Source organism: Syzygium oleosum, unplaced genomic scaffold (assembly GCF_021117445.2).
Source record: "Syzygium oleosum isolate NSW1041296 unplaced genomic scaffold, Sole_v2.1 Sole_v2.28, whole genome shotgun sequence".
NCBI classification, from domain to species: Eukaryota; Viridiplantae; Streptophyta; class Magnoliopsida; order Myrtales; family Myrtaceae; genus Syzygium; species Syzygium oleosum.
In genome coordinates, this window is record NW_026607512.1 from 3,167,314 (window position 1) to 3,186,093 (window position 18,780).

The 18,780-nt window shown below is 39.2% G+C and overlaps 1 protein-coding gene across 8 annotated transcripts; it reads right to left on the reverse strand.

The window, feature by feature from the left end:
• Positions 1–17,552, reverse strand: LOC130135135 (uncharacterized). 8 transcript variants are annotated; one of them, XM_056303555.1, is made up of 4 exons: positions 16,997–17,552; positions 16,775–16,811; positions 1,246–1,348; positions 211–718 (listed from the first exon to the last, which is right to left on the reverse strand). In XM_056303555.1, the coding sequence occupies exons 1-4, from the start codon at positions 17,044–17,046 to the stop codon at positions 597–599; spliced, it is 312 nt and encodes a 103-aa protein (XP_056159530.1). In that variant the 5' UTR covers positions 17,047–17,552; the 3' UTR covers positions 211–596. The 8 variants fall into 8 exon arrangements, 2 of the variants coding, with proteins under 2 accessions (XP_056159530.1, XP_056159531.1); XR_008814620.1 differs by lacking the exon at positions 211–718 and adding an exon at positions 1–169 and having other exon boundaries at positions 16,775–17,552; XR_008814622.1 differs by lacking the exon at positions 1,246–1,348.
• Positions 17,553–18,780: the final 1,228 nt, after the last annotated feature.

Consider the following 18,780-nt stretch of genomic DNA (forward strand, 5'->3'; position numbering starts at 1 on the left):
TCAGAGTCAAGGGACATTTATGATTAACATCTGCCGAATACGAGAATGTGAAGGGTTACAATTATATGTATCATCTGCTAGAGATATGGGTAATTATGACTGGCTACAGATCTGATCACTTTTGATGTAAGAGATCAGCCTTGGACAGTTGGGAATGGTGTAATGCCACCTAAATAAAGAATACCAGAAAGGGAAATAGAGTGTCAGAAGTGAAGTTCCTTGATCGAGCATATTTAGTGAAAAAGAAAGTTGCATATATACAAGGATAAGGAATACACATAGACTTAAATAAAAGCAAAGACCCTAATATATGGCAACATAGAATATGTACAAGATGAGCTAAATCTATGGTTACATGAAATGTTGCTCAATCCTTAGACAAAAGTTGCATACATGCGTCTTCAGGTTACAATTAGCCTTAAAGAACTGATCTTTTTCAGAGGTGGCCTCTTAAAGCTCATCTTCCATAGCCAGGCATGTAATCTCCAATTGATCCACTTGTTTGAGTTGGTCAGCCAGATGCTGCAATGGAACATCATCGACTGCCTGATAACATGCAAGGATAGCATGTTTTCGATCCAAATCCTCGTGCCTATCTAGGTATGATTTTTCCAGCTTGTCAAAGGCATCGATGTGATCCTGTCGAACTTATAGGATGTCAAAGCTAAGTCAAAAGAATGAGCTAACTCCTCGACAGCATACTCCATTGCCAGACATTCTAAAGGGTAAGGTAAACTAGATAACTCAGTCAGAAGAGATTTAATTTCTGTCTCCACTGTAGTATCATTACAAATATGAGCCAAACCAAGTGACAATAAATTGAAAAGCCGAACCATTTGGGTTGGAATTTGTCATTTCCCCGAGAAAGGGACGGTTTACCAAAGATGCGCCTCGGTGGAGATGAACTGGTATCGGAGATTGAGATATGAGTTTCAGGATCGACTTCAACAGGGGTACTGATGTAATTCTCAACCTTTCTTTTGCGAGATGTGATGCTCATGTCTGCAAGACAAAGACAATAGAGGATAAAAGTTAAGGTAAAGAATAACTAAGCAAATTATATAGGTATTGATTGTTAAAGCTGATACCTTTATCAGATGGATATTCCGAAGAAAGGTCATCATAGCTGTACATCATATCACAAGGTCTCTCGAATGGATGATTCAGTCTAGGGAGAAAATGAGTGATTTTCGACATCACCACGTCGACATGCAATGAAAAAGAAATGCTCGGTATTCAACCCACCATTCAGTGAAGGCATCAGTGCTCTACGGTTCTCCAGCAAAATGGGTATAGTCAAATCTTCCAAGAATGATACGTGTGATCTCATTACAGCAAAAAATACTACCTTCATCGATAAAACAATAGCTAATGGCACGAGAGAAATGATACTTCATGGAGTAAACAATAGGAGCTGGAATACCCTAGGTGAGACCAAATTGGCGAGAGCAGTAATGTGGATTGTGTTGAGCAAAATCCCTAATTAGTTTTGATGAACGACAAAACAATCTTTTACTAATCAGAATTACACTTAAGTTATTTGATACAAATAAACGCTGAGTCATCAGACATAGTCAATGAAAGGACTTTGTCATCAGACTCAAAATTACTCGTCAGATTCAATAAGTGTTATTTTTTGCAAGTTTATGCAGGATAATCAAATTGATATCTCAAGATATCTTGATTGGCAATCACAAGATCATTCCTTAAACACGAAGAACTACACTTATGGAAACCTTGATTTGATTGTATGGGCGATCAAATCACCTGGAGATAATGGTTTTTCTTCTAACGGCTATGCATTTTCTTTTGGGAAGTTTTCTCCAACGGTTTGATTTGGAGATCAATCCTCTAAAGATTATCCAACAGAAAGATTGGAAATGGAGGAGTATAAAAAGAGTGCAAACGTCATACAAGATAGAATAACCAAAATTGAGAATTCCAAAGTTTGAATAGAGTTTCGATCTTACATACTTGTGATTACTGTATTCCAAGTTGTGACTTTAGAAAGAAAATTACTTGAGTGAAGAGTGTACGTGATAGTGCAGTCTATCATTTGAGAAGCACTGCTCTTGTAATCTTCAGGTGATTCAATAGTGAAACACAGCCAACAGGCTACCAACGTAGAGAGTGGACGTAGGCTTGATAAAGCCGAACCACTATAAAGATCTGTGTGCAGTATTTTCTATCCCTAAACTTTTATTTATTATTGCTGATATTATACTGCATACATATCTATCAAACAAGTTCGTCAGAACATCATCTTAGTCATCAGACGCAATCATCTGACGACAACTTATATACAAGTTTGTCATACGCATCCATCTGATATTGATCATATGAGTTGTTGACCTCGATTATATTCATTCCGCACGTTTAAATTATACAATTTGATAAAATCACCTATTCACCCTCCTCTAGGTGATAGCACTAGCTGTAACAATTGGTATCAAAGCTTAGTGCTCATTTTTTTTTTGAAGTGTTATTTTACTTCTGAGCTAACTATTCTTGATGGCTAGTAATACTGAGTCAGGTCACAACAACAGACCGCCTTATTTCAATGGAACTGAGTATAATGTCCGGGAAAACAAGATGAAGACATTTATCCTAGGAATAGATCAGGATATATGGGACATCATTGAACATGGAATCATTCCAAACGTTTCAACCGAAACAAAACCTCCAGAAACTTCAAAAGGCAAAATGAGACACCTTCTGACGAAGGAGTCAACGAGCAAATCAGACCTCAAGCTCTACCTCTCTCGGCCAAGGAAATTTCCAAAAGGATCTATCTGGATGCAAAGATCAGAACAACCATATACAATGGTCTAGCACGTGTTGAATATAAACGGATTGCAAATCTCAAAACTGCAAAAGAAATTTAGGATCGTCTCAAGCTTGTTCATGAAGGAACAGAGAGAATCAAGGAGACAAATCTCAACATTCTCCTTGGGCAGTATGAGTCCTTCACTCAGAAACCAAATGAAATAATTTTCGAGATGCAGAGCAGATTCACTGAGATCGTAAATGGGCTTGAATTCCAAAACAATCCCATCTCAGAACCTATGAAGGTGAACAAGTTGCTGAGAGCTCTCTCAAAAGAGTGGAACAACATCAAAGTTTCTATTCAAGAAACTCAGGGGATCAGACCACTCACAGTGGAAGAACTTATCGGAGCTCTTCAATCCTATGAAACTAAAAAGTTCTTAGAAACTGAAGAACCCAAAGGTAAAAAATCCATAGCTTTAAAAACTAACATTGATTCTGATGACACAGATGAGGATGAAGATGAAGAGTTGGCTGAAATGGTCAAGAAACAGAGAAAGATGGCAAAGAAGGTGAAGATGAATAAGTCAAAGAAGCAATTCAAGAATTCTGAGCCATCAAAAGCTAAGAAGCTAAACCTTCAGAAGAAATCAAGTGACGAAGATGAAGACAACAAGGACGTGATATGTTTTCACTACAAAAAGAACGGGCACATAAAGCCCAAATGTCCTCTTCTCAAAAAGAGCAAATGAAAGTATAAACGATATAAGAAGGCGTTCAAAGCTGAAACGTGGAGTGACTCAAATGATGATGAAAGCGAGCAAGAGTATGCCAATATCTACTTGATGGCAAATTCAGACTCAGAATCAAGTTCTGATGAAGAAGACGAAGTAAGTAATTCCAAAATTCCTGAAGCTGTTGCAAATTATATTGATGAGTTAGTCTCTGCTAACAAAACTGCCTTAAAAAAGATTTCTGTATTGAAGAAGGAGATTGTGTCTCTAAGAAGTGTGACTCAAAATGTCACGCCCCGAACCCGGTGAGCATGCGAACATCCCACGACGGTCGTTAAGAGTGAGATGTCCCAAGACGCATCGCCGACCCGATCGATTCACTAACGATCATACGCATGCGGAAGTGAACTATAACACCCTATCAACATCACAGATAACTCGGGGTAGCCAAGGAGACAACATGAATACTCATCAACAAAACAACTTTCATAAACACACTGTTAACCCAAGTTCGGTACAATTTACAAGCCCAACCTGAGGGCGACTTGCCACCAACCACACATACAGAAGGATTGGATTAACCTAAACTCCTCTATAGCAAGGCATCCAAAAGCGGAAAGTTCATCCTATCCCTACATCGACCCTAGTCTCCGATCCATACGTGACGTCTATTTGTCACCCTAAACCTGAAAATGTTTAACCACGGGGGGTGAGATAACTCAGCAAGTAAGCTCCCTAAACCTCGTTTAGGAGAATACGTTGCCTCCGGATCGTCCTAAACATACAAGTCTACTGAAATAAACGTGCCATAATACAATCACAGGCATTCTCACCTGGCTTAGACACACATATATGCCACAATGATGCATCAACCATATCACATAACCAAAGCATGTAATAAGAATTCACATGCATCACTGCATCACAGTCACGCGTGCCTCAATTATAAGGCAAAACCCACTTGGGCACGTCCCATACCATGCCTAGCAGTTTTTACCCCATAATCAAGCACTATGCATCACACGTACCCAGATTATTCATGACCCGCGTAAACACGCCTCGGGTCCAACAACACTTCTATAGCCCGTGTAAACGAACACACCTCAGACTCAGTGTCTCTAGCCCGCGTAAATGAACACGCCTCAGGCGCAACACCGATCTCCCTTTTTATAACAAAACCCGCGTAAACACGCATCAGGTTGGACAACACTTCTATAGCCCGCGTAAAAACGCCTCAGGCTCAGTGTCTCTAGCCCGCGTAACACGCCTCAAGCGCAACACCGATCTCCCTTTTTACGGCACAACTCGCGTAAAACGCATCAGGTTGGCGGTCTTCCGGTATAACCGGGCATCGTCCCGCATAACACGTCTCAGGACGGGTTCAATTCCCCGCGTAAAACACATCAGGGATTAGGTGATCACACGAGCACACCATCACACCACTTTTTATCTTTACCCCTCAGGGCTTTTAGTGATCACTCATGTCATGCAATGCATTCACTTCGCGTGTTAATCACACCACATGCTCACACAATGCATGTCAACTCAATCACAACACATGATCACCACCAAATCATCCTCGGTCTTGACAACATCAATCATTACAAATCAACCAATCAATCAACATGGACATCGAGTATTCAATATCAAGTCACACGTGCATAAGCACCATTTAGGCCATCAATCAAGCACCATTCAGCCATGAAACTGATCAATCCACACGTACATGCCGAATAAGCCACTTCCCCTCAATTAAATCCACAAGCCCTTCCACGCACACGGTCACAATTAGGTAATCACCAACCACCCTCAAATAAACTCGTACAACACACATTCAAGCATCAATTCCAGTCACGAGGGCAGCAACTATTCAACCTCGACACCCCCACCATTCCGCTCATAAAAATGAACATCCATAGAATCAAGGTAAATCTAGACAGTTTACACAGTGACCGAAATCCCATCAAAATAAATAGTAAACAAACTCCAAAAATTCTAAATTTTGGATATATCATAAAAAACATCTTGATAAGCATTTCTTATGAAGAACACAAAATCCGGTTTAATCTGCAACCATGCCTTTTTATCCCTCGAAACCAGACCAAAATCAGTTCGCTCTAACAGACTATTTTGTCCAAATACATTTCTTTCAACACACAAATCACCTTGAAAAGCTTTGAAATTTTTATATATCATAGAAAGGAAAGTCACCAACAACTTTTGTGAAGGAATTTTATTGAAAATAGATCTGGAAACTTTTATAAAAATTCGGCAAGACAAGAAGGTCGGGATGAACAGTGTTCCGGGCAGTTTTAAGACGGTCTGCAAAATGGGTTTTCGTGCGACCCAAATGGCCTCCAAAAATTCCAAATTTAAAATATGTTATACCTCAGGATGTGAGGAAAAACTTTCGTGAAGGACACCACCCCTGATTCAGCCTCCAAAAATCTCCACAAAAATAGTAAACCGGGAGGGTACAGAAAACACAATTTCGTGATTCAACCCAAACTTCAAGGATATGAGTCCTTGTTGATAACCACCGAACTTCAGCCCTCAAAATTCATTCCACAAGGTTCAAACTACCATGCCACAGCCATTTGAACATCCAAGAACACAATGAAAGATCAAGCTCTCGTCTAATTTACCTATAATCACCTCAATCAACCCCTAAACCAATCCATCCACAACCCATCACCCTAATCAAAGTTTAGAGAGAAACTTGCCTTAAACCTAAGCAAGAAAAGCCCAACAAGCAGCAGCAAAGGCCTCGGCAAGGCAGCAACTCCGGCGAGCGGTGGTGGCGGCAACGCACAGCGGCTGAACGGCGGCGACGGCAAGCTTGGCCGGTTGGCCACGGTCACGGGAGGAGCGGGAGGGAGAGATAGGCGTGAGAAAATGAGAGGGAGAGAGAGAAAGAGAGAGAAAAAGAAATAAATAGGCTAGTCAAAGTCTACCCAAGGTGAAAATACCATCCTACCCTCCTCTCTACTTTCCATCCGACGGCCACGATTCAATCTTATCTTAAAATCAACGGCCCAGATCGATCCCCACCAAAAATATCCAAGGGTAAAATAGGAATTGAACAAAAAGGGTAGGGGCAAAATTGTCCAAAATTTTTTATTTCTAAAGTGGGGGTGAAATGTCCAAAATGCCCTTCTCATTTTATACTTGGCCTTCATAAAATCTCAAGGGCAAAACAGTCATTTTCCATTTTCTTCCAAAATTCCAATTTTCTGACAAATTCGAGCAAATTCAAAACTGACCACGGTACTTCTGACGCCATCCAAATATTGTATCATGACTATCGAAATTTTCGATGCCCAAACTCGGTCTCTATTTAATAGCCAAACTCAAATAAACACAACTTGAGCTTATCTCAAACTAACGAGCGGCTTCCGGGAAAATTCGTGTATTCGACCCGTGGTCGATACTAAATCAAACCACGTTTAAGCTCACTTGAGTCATGACGATCTCGATTGTCATATAATTGCGAGGATCAATCACTAATTCTAAAGATCGCGATCGTTTGGAATAGGTTTGGGATCGTTCGCAATTTCATATCCTGGCGAGACGAAATCACCCGCGATCCAGTTATATAGTATTTGCAAATCGATCCATGACCAACCTTAGATCAGTCTATATTAGCCCAAAGTATCACCTCGACAATTCTTATGGTCAAAAGTCAGTCCATGATCAAGTTCTATGGCCGCGCGAATTAAATTCCCTAATTAGCCTTTCCCTACTGGTTAGTATCCCGAGAGTGATCAAGTCTGGGTGAGATTTACTACAAGTGCGTTATTGAAATTATGCACTTTATAAATACCAAGTGGGTCGAAATTTAGAATGTCACACAAAACAAAGAAATTGATGAGCCAATTGAATGTTTAAAAAAGGAAAACAATCTTTTAAAACAACAAGATATTTCGCAAAATGATAAGATTGATTTCTTGCAAAAAGAGTTTAATCTTATCAAGGAGAATAAAGATTTTCTTGAAAAGGAAAATAATTTACTGAAAAAAAAATTTCTGATCTGAAAATTATTTCTAAGGAAAGTTTTGATCGCATCTCTAATGAAAAAGAATTTCTGAAAAAAAAATTTCTAATATAACCAAGAAATTCTCAATGGGTTCGAAAAATCTTCAACATATTTTGTCAATTCAAGTTTCATATTATAATAAATCAGGTTTGGATTCTGAGAAAAATACTGAATTGAAAAATGCTTTTCCCAATGTCAAAGAAAGACTAAAGAAAAGACCCTCCAATTTGCATATCAAAATCACTTCCAAAAGCAATTTATAAAATTCAATGGTCAAACATCCCTTAAATGCTCAAATTGCAGTGATACAAATCATTTTAAGAATGAATGTCCTAAAGTTTGGAGACCTATTCAAAGAGACATTCTGAGAATGATTAATCCTAACCAAAACGAACCCAAGAAAATTTGGGTACCAAAGAAAAGATGAGATTACTTTTCTTGCAGGGAATAAAAAAAAACAGGGTGAGTAAAGGTATGTTGTTTTATTTTGGAACATCCTTTACATATCCATAAATTCCCATTGTATTTGATTTTCCTTTGGCATGTTCTATTATTTTACAACGTTGATTTACGCTGGAAATGTTTTTTTTTATAAATAAAAGTCAATTTTATTCCGATGGATTTTTTAGATGAAATTTTATAAAAGAGATTGATTGATATATTATTGGGAAAGAAATAATTTGGATTTATGGACTCATTATGTGTTCTCCGATCTTGTCATGCCTTACAAAGAAATATTTTTTTTACGAGATATTGTTTTATTATGCATATATTTTCCTTAAATATTCTACTGAGATTGTTGGGAAAGTATTTTTGGGCTTCTACGAAAGTTTCCTATTTTGTGCCTAACAAAAGGAAAGGATCCAAATCTATGGATACCAAAAAGGAAATGAGTTTATTGCAGGCAATTATACAAAGGAAGCTTGATTGCAAACCAACGCAAATCATGATGCAATCAAAGAAGGATCTCAAGTGATGAATTCTTTCTAAAGAGGAAAGGAATATTCTGAACATGCATGTTGAGATACAAATTGGTAATATTTGTTGCCATGTGTGTAAGATATTGCATATATTTAATGCTTGAAATATCTACATTCCTTTTGCGAAATTCGTTAATGTTATATTATCTTTTGAGATTTATTCTTCAAGAAAATCCCATTAATCTTTAAAGATATTATTGCATATTTTGGATACACTTGCTATATTCTTGGAAGTACTATTATAATTGACAAGTTTGATCCGCAAATCAGAGGAAGGTATGTACGTGACATTCTCTATATTTTGCAAAGATTACTATTTCTCTTACAACTATTTGCAGGTTGTAAAGGAATCTTTCCTTGTGAAGTTTGGAAAGCTTGATCCCAAAATCGTGGAGATTTTGCAATATTTTTGAAGGATTGAAAATTTCTCCTTTGCGCAATATTCTCACAAATTATTGAAGGTTTATCAAAATATTCTGAGCAAACGCTTCATGCATCGTAAAGGATAAGTTCCTTCAGAATGAAATATTTGATACTCTTATATATGCTATTCAATTTATTTATTCAAAAGAAAAGGCATTATATATTACGTGAGATATTATATCTTTAACAGCGAAATTGTGCAAAAAGTTTGTTAAGTTTATGCGGATTGAATTTGAGAAGAGCTTGAATGAAGAAAATAAATTTCTTTCTCGAAATTCAAAAAGCAAACAAATGTTGTGGATGTTACTGCTACAAACAAAATAGAGGAACAACATTATGTTCAACGTGCACAAGCCGCAACGAAAGTTATTCGCAAAAGCTATCTTGACGATAGGGAGAGAAAAACAAAAAGGTATGAAGAGCAAAAAGTGAAAAATGCAAAAGAAATGGGAATCATCTCAAAATGGCATCAAATTGAGGGGGAGCATAGATCAAGTATGGGAAAATCCTGATAAAGTTGATTTAGTTTCTATCGCTCTTGATTACTATGCAAGTAAAGGTAATGTATGAACTTGCTAAGTTCTGCATAATCAAGGTTAGTATTTCTTATATTTCCCTTATTTTTTGTCATATACAAATCTCTTTTTTTACATTATCGTTTTATCATGACAAAATGATTGTGAAATTTATTATGTGCATCCGTGTTCGTTGATATATATGATATTTGATTCTACAGGACATGAGCTATATTGAATATATGTGAAAGGTGATGAATATATGCCAAATAAATTTTGAAAATAGTATGTGAATATGAGCTTATTGTATATTCTCTACGTGATAGCCTTCATTATTATCGCTTCTTGATTATGACAAAAAGGGGGAGAGAATGTAAATATGCATACGTGCTTATTGGTTAATTATATTTACTTGATGCATAATATTGAGCTGTGATTATATCTTTTTGTGATGTTGACAAAAAGGGGGAGAAATATGCAGATATGATATGCTTTGATATGCTCAAATATGCAGATATGATATGCTTTGATATGCTCAAATATGCAGACATGATATGGTTTGATATGCAGACTATTGGATGGAAAGGAAAAGAGATAGACTGTGATTCAGATTTTTATGGTTCAGATTTTGCGCTTCGCTTAAATGCAAATCATATTCTGTGCCTTATCTTATTCATGAACAGAGTTTAAAAATCTCATATCTACTCATATAGAATATCTTGAATATCTGCTACATTATATGTTTGATCATATTTTTCAAAAGTATCTCGAAATCTATATATCTGCATGGAAAGTTTTGTCACCATTAAAAAGGGGGAGATAATCTCTCTGAGATAATCTGAGAAAAGTTTCTGCATTTGATACTTGTTTTTTATGTGTTTTGACTTGGTGTGAACTTTATTGCTATTTATTTATTTATTTTTATTTTTTTGGTAACCCAGGGAACCCCCGCACGGCCGACAGCCGGGGAGTAAACCCTGGGGGCGACACGTGCTAGCCACCACACACGTGCCACCGGTTAAGTCACCCTGCGGCGCCCGGGATTCGAACACTCAACCTTTTGCGAGAGGAAGAGTGCGCGCTCCAGCAGCGCCACCTAGGCGGGTGCTATTTATTGCTATTTATCCTTTCTGCTGATGTCAAAAAAGGGGAGAAGGTTTATACAAATTATGAATGTAAATGTTGACGTAACCGGGCAGAATGAGAATTGACATACTTAAAAATATTATGCTGATTTCAGAACTTAACAATATTTTATGCCTTATGTAACAGTCTGAATTTTCGATCCTTTTCCCGGGATTCATGAAATGAATATTTTGGCAAATGCACTTATAGTGAGATCTCACCCGGAAATGCGCATTCACGGGATGCTAACCTTAGGGGTAGGGCTATTACGGGATTGAGTTCGCACGACCAAAGAACTCGACCTGGGTTCGATCTTCGACCATATGGATTGACGAGGGAATGTTTTGAGCCAACCGAGACCGGTCTATTTGATTGATCGTGTCCAAAGGGCACTAGTGACAAATCCTCGCAATTATATGACAATCGAGGTCGTCTTGGTTCGAGCAAACTTAAACGTGATTTGACTTAGTGTCGGTCACGGGTCGAGAGCGCGTAATCCCAATGAGCCACCCGTTAGCCAGAGATAAGCTAAAGTCGCGATTGTTCGATTTTAGTCATTTCTTGGAATTCGGGCCCGGGAATCGAGAATTTTGAAAGTGACAATTTTGGACGGCCGATGACGTTTTTGGCTTGGCCAACCTTGGGGCCACCCATTTCTGCAAAAAAATGGATTTCGGTACGGGACCCGGAAAATGACGATTTTGCCCCTCTGGTCACCAATGGCGATTTTGAGGCCGTTTGAGGTTATTTTTCGCGGCCAAGGTCATTTTGGGGTGGCCACGCACATTCAGAGTGGTTTTGGCCAAAAATTGGAATTTCGACAAAAATTGAAAAAATAATATTATTTTATTCCCGAGACTTTGACGTGGATTTTCAAGGGCTTGCGCGATGAATTTCGCGATTCCGACGCCATATTATGTTGGCCACGCACATATGGAACACGTATGTGCGAAAATTGGAATTTCGGTTCGGGATCGGAAAATTACGAAAATACCCCTAGGCCATTTTTAATTAATTCCGAAATTTGGATTTAATTTTGGGATTAACCAAGGTGAGTTAAGGTTAAACCAGGTCTGGTCAACCATGGTTAAGAGCAAATGACCATTCTACCCCTAAATTATTGGATTGGATCAAATTTGGGCCCTTGGATTAGGGGCAAAATTGTCCAATGGGCTTAGATTGAGACACTTGGACTCCACTAAGACCATCTTTGGCCTATTTGACCAGACCCTCTCTCTCTCCTCTCAGCTATTCGGTCATTTTCCCCCTTGCAAGTTCTTCTTCTTCTCCGTTTCTTGTTCTGCAGTTCGGTTTCTAGCCATTTCCAGATCATTGTTCACGCCGGAACAAAGATGCAATGGGTGTTCCCACTTAAGCCAAGCACCACCATCAACCATTTCCACCTCGTGCACCACCACATGCCCGGTTTTTGTCCAAAACAGCCTTGTTTCTCTGTTTTTCTCTTTCTCGGTCGCAAACAAGATGCAGCGGAGCTTTCGCCGGAGCTCCGATCCTGGTCCGTCGACACCCAGCCATCCGACCTCGCCGTACGTCGCCGTCCGAAGAAAATTGCATAGCGTCAGATTTAATCGTTTCACCGTCCGTACGGATCACTGTTTCGCCGCCGGACCGTCGGACGCCGCGGTTGCCACCAGCACCTCGCCGGCCACCGCCCCGGCCTGTCCGTACGGTGTCCGTACGGAAATCTTGTTCCGCCGCCGTCACGGGGACCACATGCTCACGCCGTCCGCACATCGCGGCGACAGCCGCTGCCGCTGTCCCGGCCCGTTCCAGCCCCGTTCTATCTCGCCTTTTTGGGTAAGTGTTTTCCCCAAATGTCATTTAGGAGTTCGGGTATCGTAGGGCATGTTTAGGGTTTAGTTCGGGTAGTTTATGTGGCTATTTTAGGACTAAATTGAAGGCTGATTGTGTGGTTGTTGTGGGCTGAATCGGAGTCAGAGTTGGCAAGGAAATTTGCGAGGTTTAGGAGGCTCGATGATGGCTGAGGTGTTGTGGATTGATTGTGACTGAATTGTGCGATTGATTGGTAGAATTATGCCTTGAATGGTACTTTGTATGTGGTTGTGTGGCTCGTGATGGTTGGCTGGTTTGGTGTGTGTTTCGGGTTGTGTACGTGTGGTCGTATATGTCACGTGTGTGGTCGTGAGGTGTGATGGTGTGGCAGTGCGATTGCGCAATATGTTCGCGTGCCAAGAATGTGTGATAGTGCTTCGGGATCGCGTGTTATATGTGTATGATTGTGTGGTGTGCTGGCGTGGTGAGAATGTATAATTGCAAAGTGTATGTGAATTGTGAAATGTGCATGCAATGTGGAATTGTGTTTGGCCGTTCGAGTACCAGTCGTGCGTAAGTGTGGTTTGAGTGGAACGAGGATATGGAAATGTGGTTTGGTTGGAAAGGTCCGTCCTGAGGCGTGTACGTTACGCGGGACGATGCCGTCCCTGACGAGGTGACGATGCCCGGCCCGACGGGGTGTCGATGCCTGACGTGGTCAGAAGACCGTTGGCCTGATGCGTTTTACGCGGGCGCGGTAGAAGGAAAGTGTGTGTAGGATTCCGTCCTGAGGCGTGTACGTTTACGCGGGACGATGCCGTCCCTGACGAGGTGACGATGCCCGGCCCGACGGGGTGACGATGCCTGACGAGGTCAGAAGACCGTTGGCCTGATGCATTTTACGCGGGCGCGGTAGTGGTGGAAAGGTTGAGAATGAGTGGGATTTGGCAAGACAAGCGAGAGGATTGTGGAAAGTGACGCATGGTGTGAGTAGCGTGCGAGTGTGTTTGTATCGCGCGATGTGATGCTTAATTATGGGGTAGAAACTGCTAGGCACGGTATGGGACGTGCCCAAGTGGTTTCGTCTTATAATTGAGGCACGCGCGTCTGCGATTCCTTCTTGTGATGTGTTGGCTGTGTTATTGTCTAACGTGCGGGAACGTGCGTGATGGATTCCGAGGTAGGGTCGCATGTGATTGTTAGTTTGGCCGATCGTTGTGTGTTATGTGTGTTTTCGTCTGGCGGTACGTGAGTGCCTACGTGGAGTTTGGGGTTGTACACTTATTGAGATTCGTCTCACGGTTGTATAACCGCCACTTTCAGACCCCCGGCCCTAAACCCGGGAAGTGCGCCTTTTCTTTTTGGAAGTCCGGGGAGCTACTGTTGGTGCCCGGTGGAGCGCTAGGTGAGTTCCGAAATTCAAGCCGTAGATTGACGGTGACTCGGAGGAGGGCGATCCTTAGGTTTTTCCCTAGGGTGTTTTAGGGGTTGTATAACTTGGGTTATTCAATAGTGAAGTTAAGATAACCAAACCCCTGAACTTTTGTTTAAACGGTGACTGAGGATGTTAGTCTGTATTTATGTCTGTAATATGATGTTTGTATATTTGGTGTTGTATGAATATGTGGTTGCTGGACTGTTCTGTTGTTCTACCCCGTTGTCGTCATTATTTGTCCGGGGTTTTGTTATTCGCTTCCGCATGTGGCTCTGATGTTTGGGTTGGGTCGGCGACGTTCCTGGGACGTTGCAATATTTCGACCGGAGCAGGGGATGTCGCGAGCTCGTTGGGGTTCGGGGCGTGACACCTTAAAGGTTATATCCTCTGAATATTTTTCTAACGTTTATGGATAGTTTTGTCATCATAAAAAAGGGGGAGAATGTTGAGCAAAATCCCTAATTAGTTTTGACGAATGACAAAACAATATTTTACTAATCAGAATTACACTTAAGTTATTTGATGCAGATAAATGCTGAGTTATCAGACTTAGTCAATGAAAGGACTTTGTCATCAGACTCAAAATTACTGGTCAGATTCAATAAATGTTATTTTTGGCAAGTTTATGCAGAATAATCAAATTGATATCTCAAGATATCCTGATTGGCAATCACATACGAAGAACTACACTTATGGAAACCTTGATTTGATTGTATGAGTGATCAAATCACCTGGAGATAATGGTTTTTCTTCTAACGGCTATGCATTTTCTTTTGGGAAGTTTTCTCCAACAGTTTGATTTGGAGATCAATCCTTTGAAGATTATCCAACGGATAGATTGGAAATGGAGGAGTATAAAAGGAGTGCAAACGTCGTACAAGATAGAATAACCAAAATTGAGAATTCCAAAGTTTGAATAGAGTTTCGATCTTACATACTTGTGATTACTGTATTCCACGTTATGACTTTAGAAAGAAAATTACTTGAGTAAAGAGTGTACGTAATAGTGCAGTCTATCATCTGAGAAGCACTGCTCTTGTAATCTTCTGGTGATTCAATAGTGAAATACAGCCAACAGGCTACCAACGTAGAGAGTGGACGTAGGCTTGATAAAGCCGAACCACTATAAAGATCTGTGTGCAGTATTCCCTATCCCTAAACTTTCATTTATTATTACTAACATTATACTGCATACATATCTGTCAAACAAGTTCATCAGAACATCATCTTAGTCATCAGACACAATCATCTGACGACAACTTATATACAAGTTTGTCATACGCATCCATCTGATATTGATCATATGAGTTGTTGACCTCGACTATATTCATTCCGCACGTTTAAATCATACAATTTGATAAAATTACCTATTCACCCCCCTCTAGGTGATAGCACTAGCCGTAACAGATTGTATACCTCGAAGCCTGGGAAAAACTTGCCTTTGGTCGAAAAATCCATAATCAAATCACAAGGGGTAAGGATGCTTTTCCAAAAAATACAAGTATCATGCTGGTCATAAGTAGAGTTAGGCTCAAGAACATTGACACAAACTCTGTAGAAGACAAAGTTCCTCGATGAAAGCAAAACTTGAAGGAAACCTTCAAAGAGAGAAGTTTCTATCGAGGGATAATAAAGAGGATGGCAGAGTCTCTACAGACCGAAATCTCTTTCAATAGGAGGATGGTTGGCTTCAGACCAATGAATAGGAGGTACTCCTACATCGAAGAAAAGATTAAGAAAGCATACCCGTAGCCACCCATGCACCAGCCATAAGGGACCAAAGAAAGGATCATGATGTGTATTAGAAAGAGAAGTCTGAGCATCTGTAAGGGATCGATAAAGTATAGCAAGAACAATTCGACGCAGACCCACATCAAGGCCATGAGAGAGCATGCGAGCAATATCGAGGAATTCCAAAGAAACCGACAGGGTTGGTGTGCAAAATATGTACCGTGAGAGCCAACATAGAAGGAATGCTACGTGCTCATTAGAATGGATTTCTCCTTCAGATTTAGCAAATTGGTTCATAAATTCATCGTAAGGAAGGTCAAGAGAGGTTGAATTTTGAAAAGGCAAGCACTCAAGAGCTTCTTGACTTCTGAATTCAACGAAAGGAGAAAGACCCGATAGAGTCCAAACATTCAAGAGAGTGATGGTTACCGGATCACAAGGAAGGAAAAAATAATGTGAAGAAGACGACCAGAAATTACAAAGGCTACCAATAAGGTCATACTCCATTGGATCGATGGACATGCAACAGAATTTCAAGGCCTTGTCAATTCTAGCCGATTGCCACTGGGGTTTCATCACACTCTGCAGGTGTTGATACTATTGGAAGAATCTCCTGTCGAAACTGGGATAGGAGTTAAATTGGAGAGCCTCCATTTCAGAGAGAGAGAGTGTGCACGCGCGCATGCGGAATGAATTCGTGTGGCAAGTGTTGATCAGGGAGAGAGAGGATGGTGGGGTTGGTTGCTTTGCAAGATACAGTGGCTGCAACGGAGGGAGGGAGGGAGAAGGGGGTTATAACGTTGGAGGTGGCTAAAAGAAATTTAAATTTGTCAAATGGGTGTTTTTTTTTCTTTTCTTATTTTTGGAATTATTACTTTTGGTAAATCCCATGTCATTAATGAATGCTAATATACTTAATTTTTTAAACTCCTTATAATTAAAGCAATTTAATCAGAATCCTGCCAATTTTCTGAGCATCAATATGTAAATTTTTTTTATGACATTGAATAACATATGCATGAAATTTATCTTATTGCAAATAAAAGACGTTGCCTAGGTCCTTACCAAAAAAAAAAAAAGACGTTGCCTAGGTGCTCTTATGTAGAAAGATTTCGTAACTACTAATACATTAATGAGGCTACGATGATAAGCTCATCAACCTCATACTTTTGGGTCGCGATTTATGCATGGTAATTATGGCTCAAATCAAACATTTAAGGATAGAGATATGAGACCTTATGGTAATGCCTCAGTTGCGCTGGTCGGCCCTCCCTACCATTTTGCAGATAGAAAAAATCAATAAGTATAATCTCAATGTTGGCATAGTCGGTTGAGATGTTAGGGGATTTCCAGTTTAAGAATTGGAGGTCATCTGTTTGAATCCCACCAAACATGTGCAAAACATTCTAAATTATGACCATTTGCACCGGTCAAAGGCCTAAGTTTAATCAGCTCACCTCTCTTCGAGTAGTCGACATCTCCATGCCCATGCCCCTAAATTATACATACCAATATCAAGTGGGACTTTCTTATTTTAAGATAGTGTGGCCAATTAGCTCATAAATTGATCATTTTCCTAAAAAGATTAGAGGGATCAAACTTTCCACCTCACGCATACACAAAAATATATTGAATCACTGTATCATAAACCTAGCAGCTAGATGAGCAAAGAGAATATTAAACCATTACGTACGCAATGTAAATGTTAATAATATGCTACACATGCATCGTTTTACTCATTTCCTAATAATTTAAGCTTTTATAAATACTATTTTATCTAACATGATACCAAAGAACAAATCGAGAGTTCAAATTCCGGCACTCTCTCTCAATTTTTCCCAACTTGTTATTATGTCTATTTTCCTTTTTCCCGGTTATTTGTTTGACGTGACTCCATCAATATCATACATTGCACGTATAAAGCACCACTTTCACTCGAGGGAGAGTTTCATTTTACCCATTTCATGTCGGTTTAAAATCTTTATTTTGTCTAACATTAAACGTGTCTAAATAAAGAGGGAATTTCATTCTCTTACTTTCTTCTTTTCTTCTTTTGAGACAACGTGATTTGTCTCCTTCTTGGTGTTCGTGATTTAGAGTACAAGGAGCAGCTTTTTTTTTTTTTGGTTATTACTCACATGATTAAAGATTCCTTTGTTTACCCTGCCAACTCTTTAGCTTCAAATCCCACTTAATTTAAAACTAGTTTCTTCATTCATTTTCTCATTCGTGCCTTTCGTTCTTGCACCGAAGATGAGCATATAATTGTGGCTTTTCTAAGGATGCTTCTATCTAGCCATATTCCTATTTTCTTTTTGTAAGAATGTTGTCGTCAGGAGTTGGTTTTTGTAAATGCAGTTTTTAAAGTTTGTATGATTGTATAATTGAGAAATGATTCTTAGGAGCTAATTTGAGGTGTTGATTCTCTAAAACCAATAATTGAACTAATTACATATAGGGAAGAGGTAATTATTTGACGACTTGAGCTGGGCATTGAGGTTAGGTCTAAACGTTTTTGCCCAAGCGCGCTTATCATAAAATTTTTTGTGCACGAACTTTTGAGGTACGATTTGGGCTTGGCTCAGGCTCAATTGATCTCAACGGGGTTTTCTCACTAGATGCCTTTGCCTAGACCACCAAGAACCTCCAGGTGATTGTGGCTTTGTCCGATCCTGGGCAAAATTGTAGACTGCCGGTTCCATGATCAGGTCTATTAAAAACTATAACATTACTTGATAAATCATTAAGTAGAGAAATATTAGTATATTGCTCAAAACTATTTATACTCGTTTTATCTTTATTTAAAATTGTCTTATTGTGAAACATATTAAGAATTAATTAATGATAATAAATTGTTAAAATATTATGAAAAAAATTGTACATTTATATGTGAAAAGAAATAAAGGTTTCAAGATTTGAAATTTTTTTTTGGTGTGATTGTTTATAACATAAAAATATTCAAATTTTGAAACTTAAATACATGCCAGAAAAATTAAAATTATTAATATGCGCAATCGGTCATTGATAAAATATTTATAAAATAACCAATCAAGTATATTTTAAAAAGAAAAAGAAAAGAGATTATGATCTCTTAAAACTAGGAGATCTTCTTTGCTTTAGATGACATATAAATTATGAAAAGACTTCTATTTTCCTTTCTTTTTCTTATGTTTTCCTTTTTTCTGTATAATTTCCTTCCGTACTCTCTCATAAAACTATTTTAAAGTTAATTCGAACGATG

Excerpts from the sequence above, each read along its gene's own strand:
- LOC130135135 (XM_056303555.1), bottom strand. The coding sequence starts at position 17,046 with ATGTATAATTTAGGGGCATGGGCATGGAGATGTCGACTACTCGAAGAG. Across the intron at positions 1,349-16,774 it reads AACTGAGGCATTACCATAAG|GTAGTATTTTTTGCTGTAAT; the intron begins GTCTCATATCTC and ends TTATCGATGAAG. Across the intron at positions 719-1,245 it reads ACTGATGCCTTCACTGAATG|AATGTCTGGCAATGGAGTAT; the intron begins GTGGGTTGAATA and ends CTTACCCTTTAG.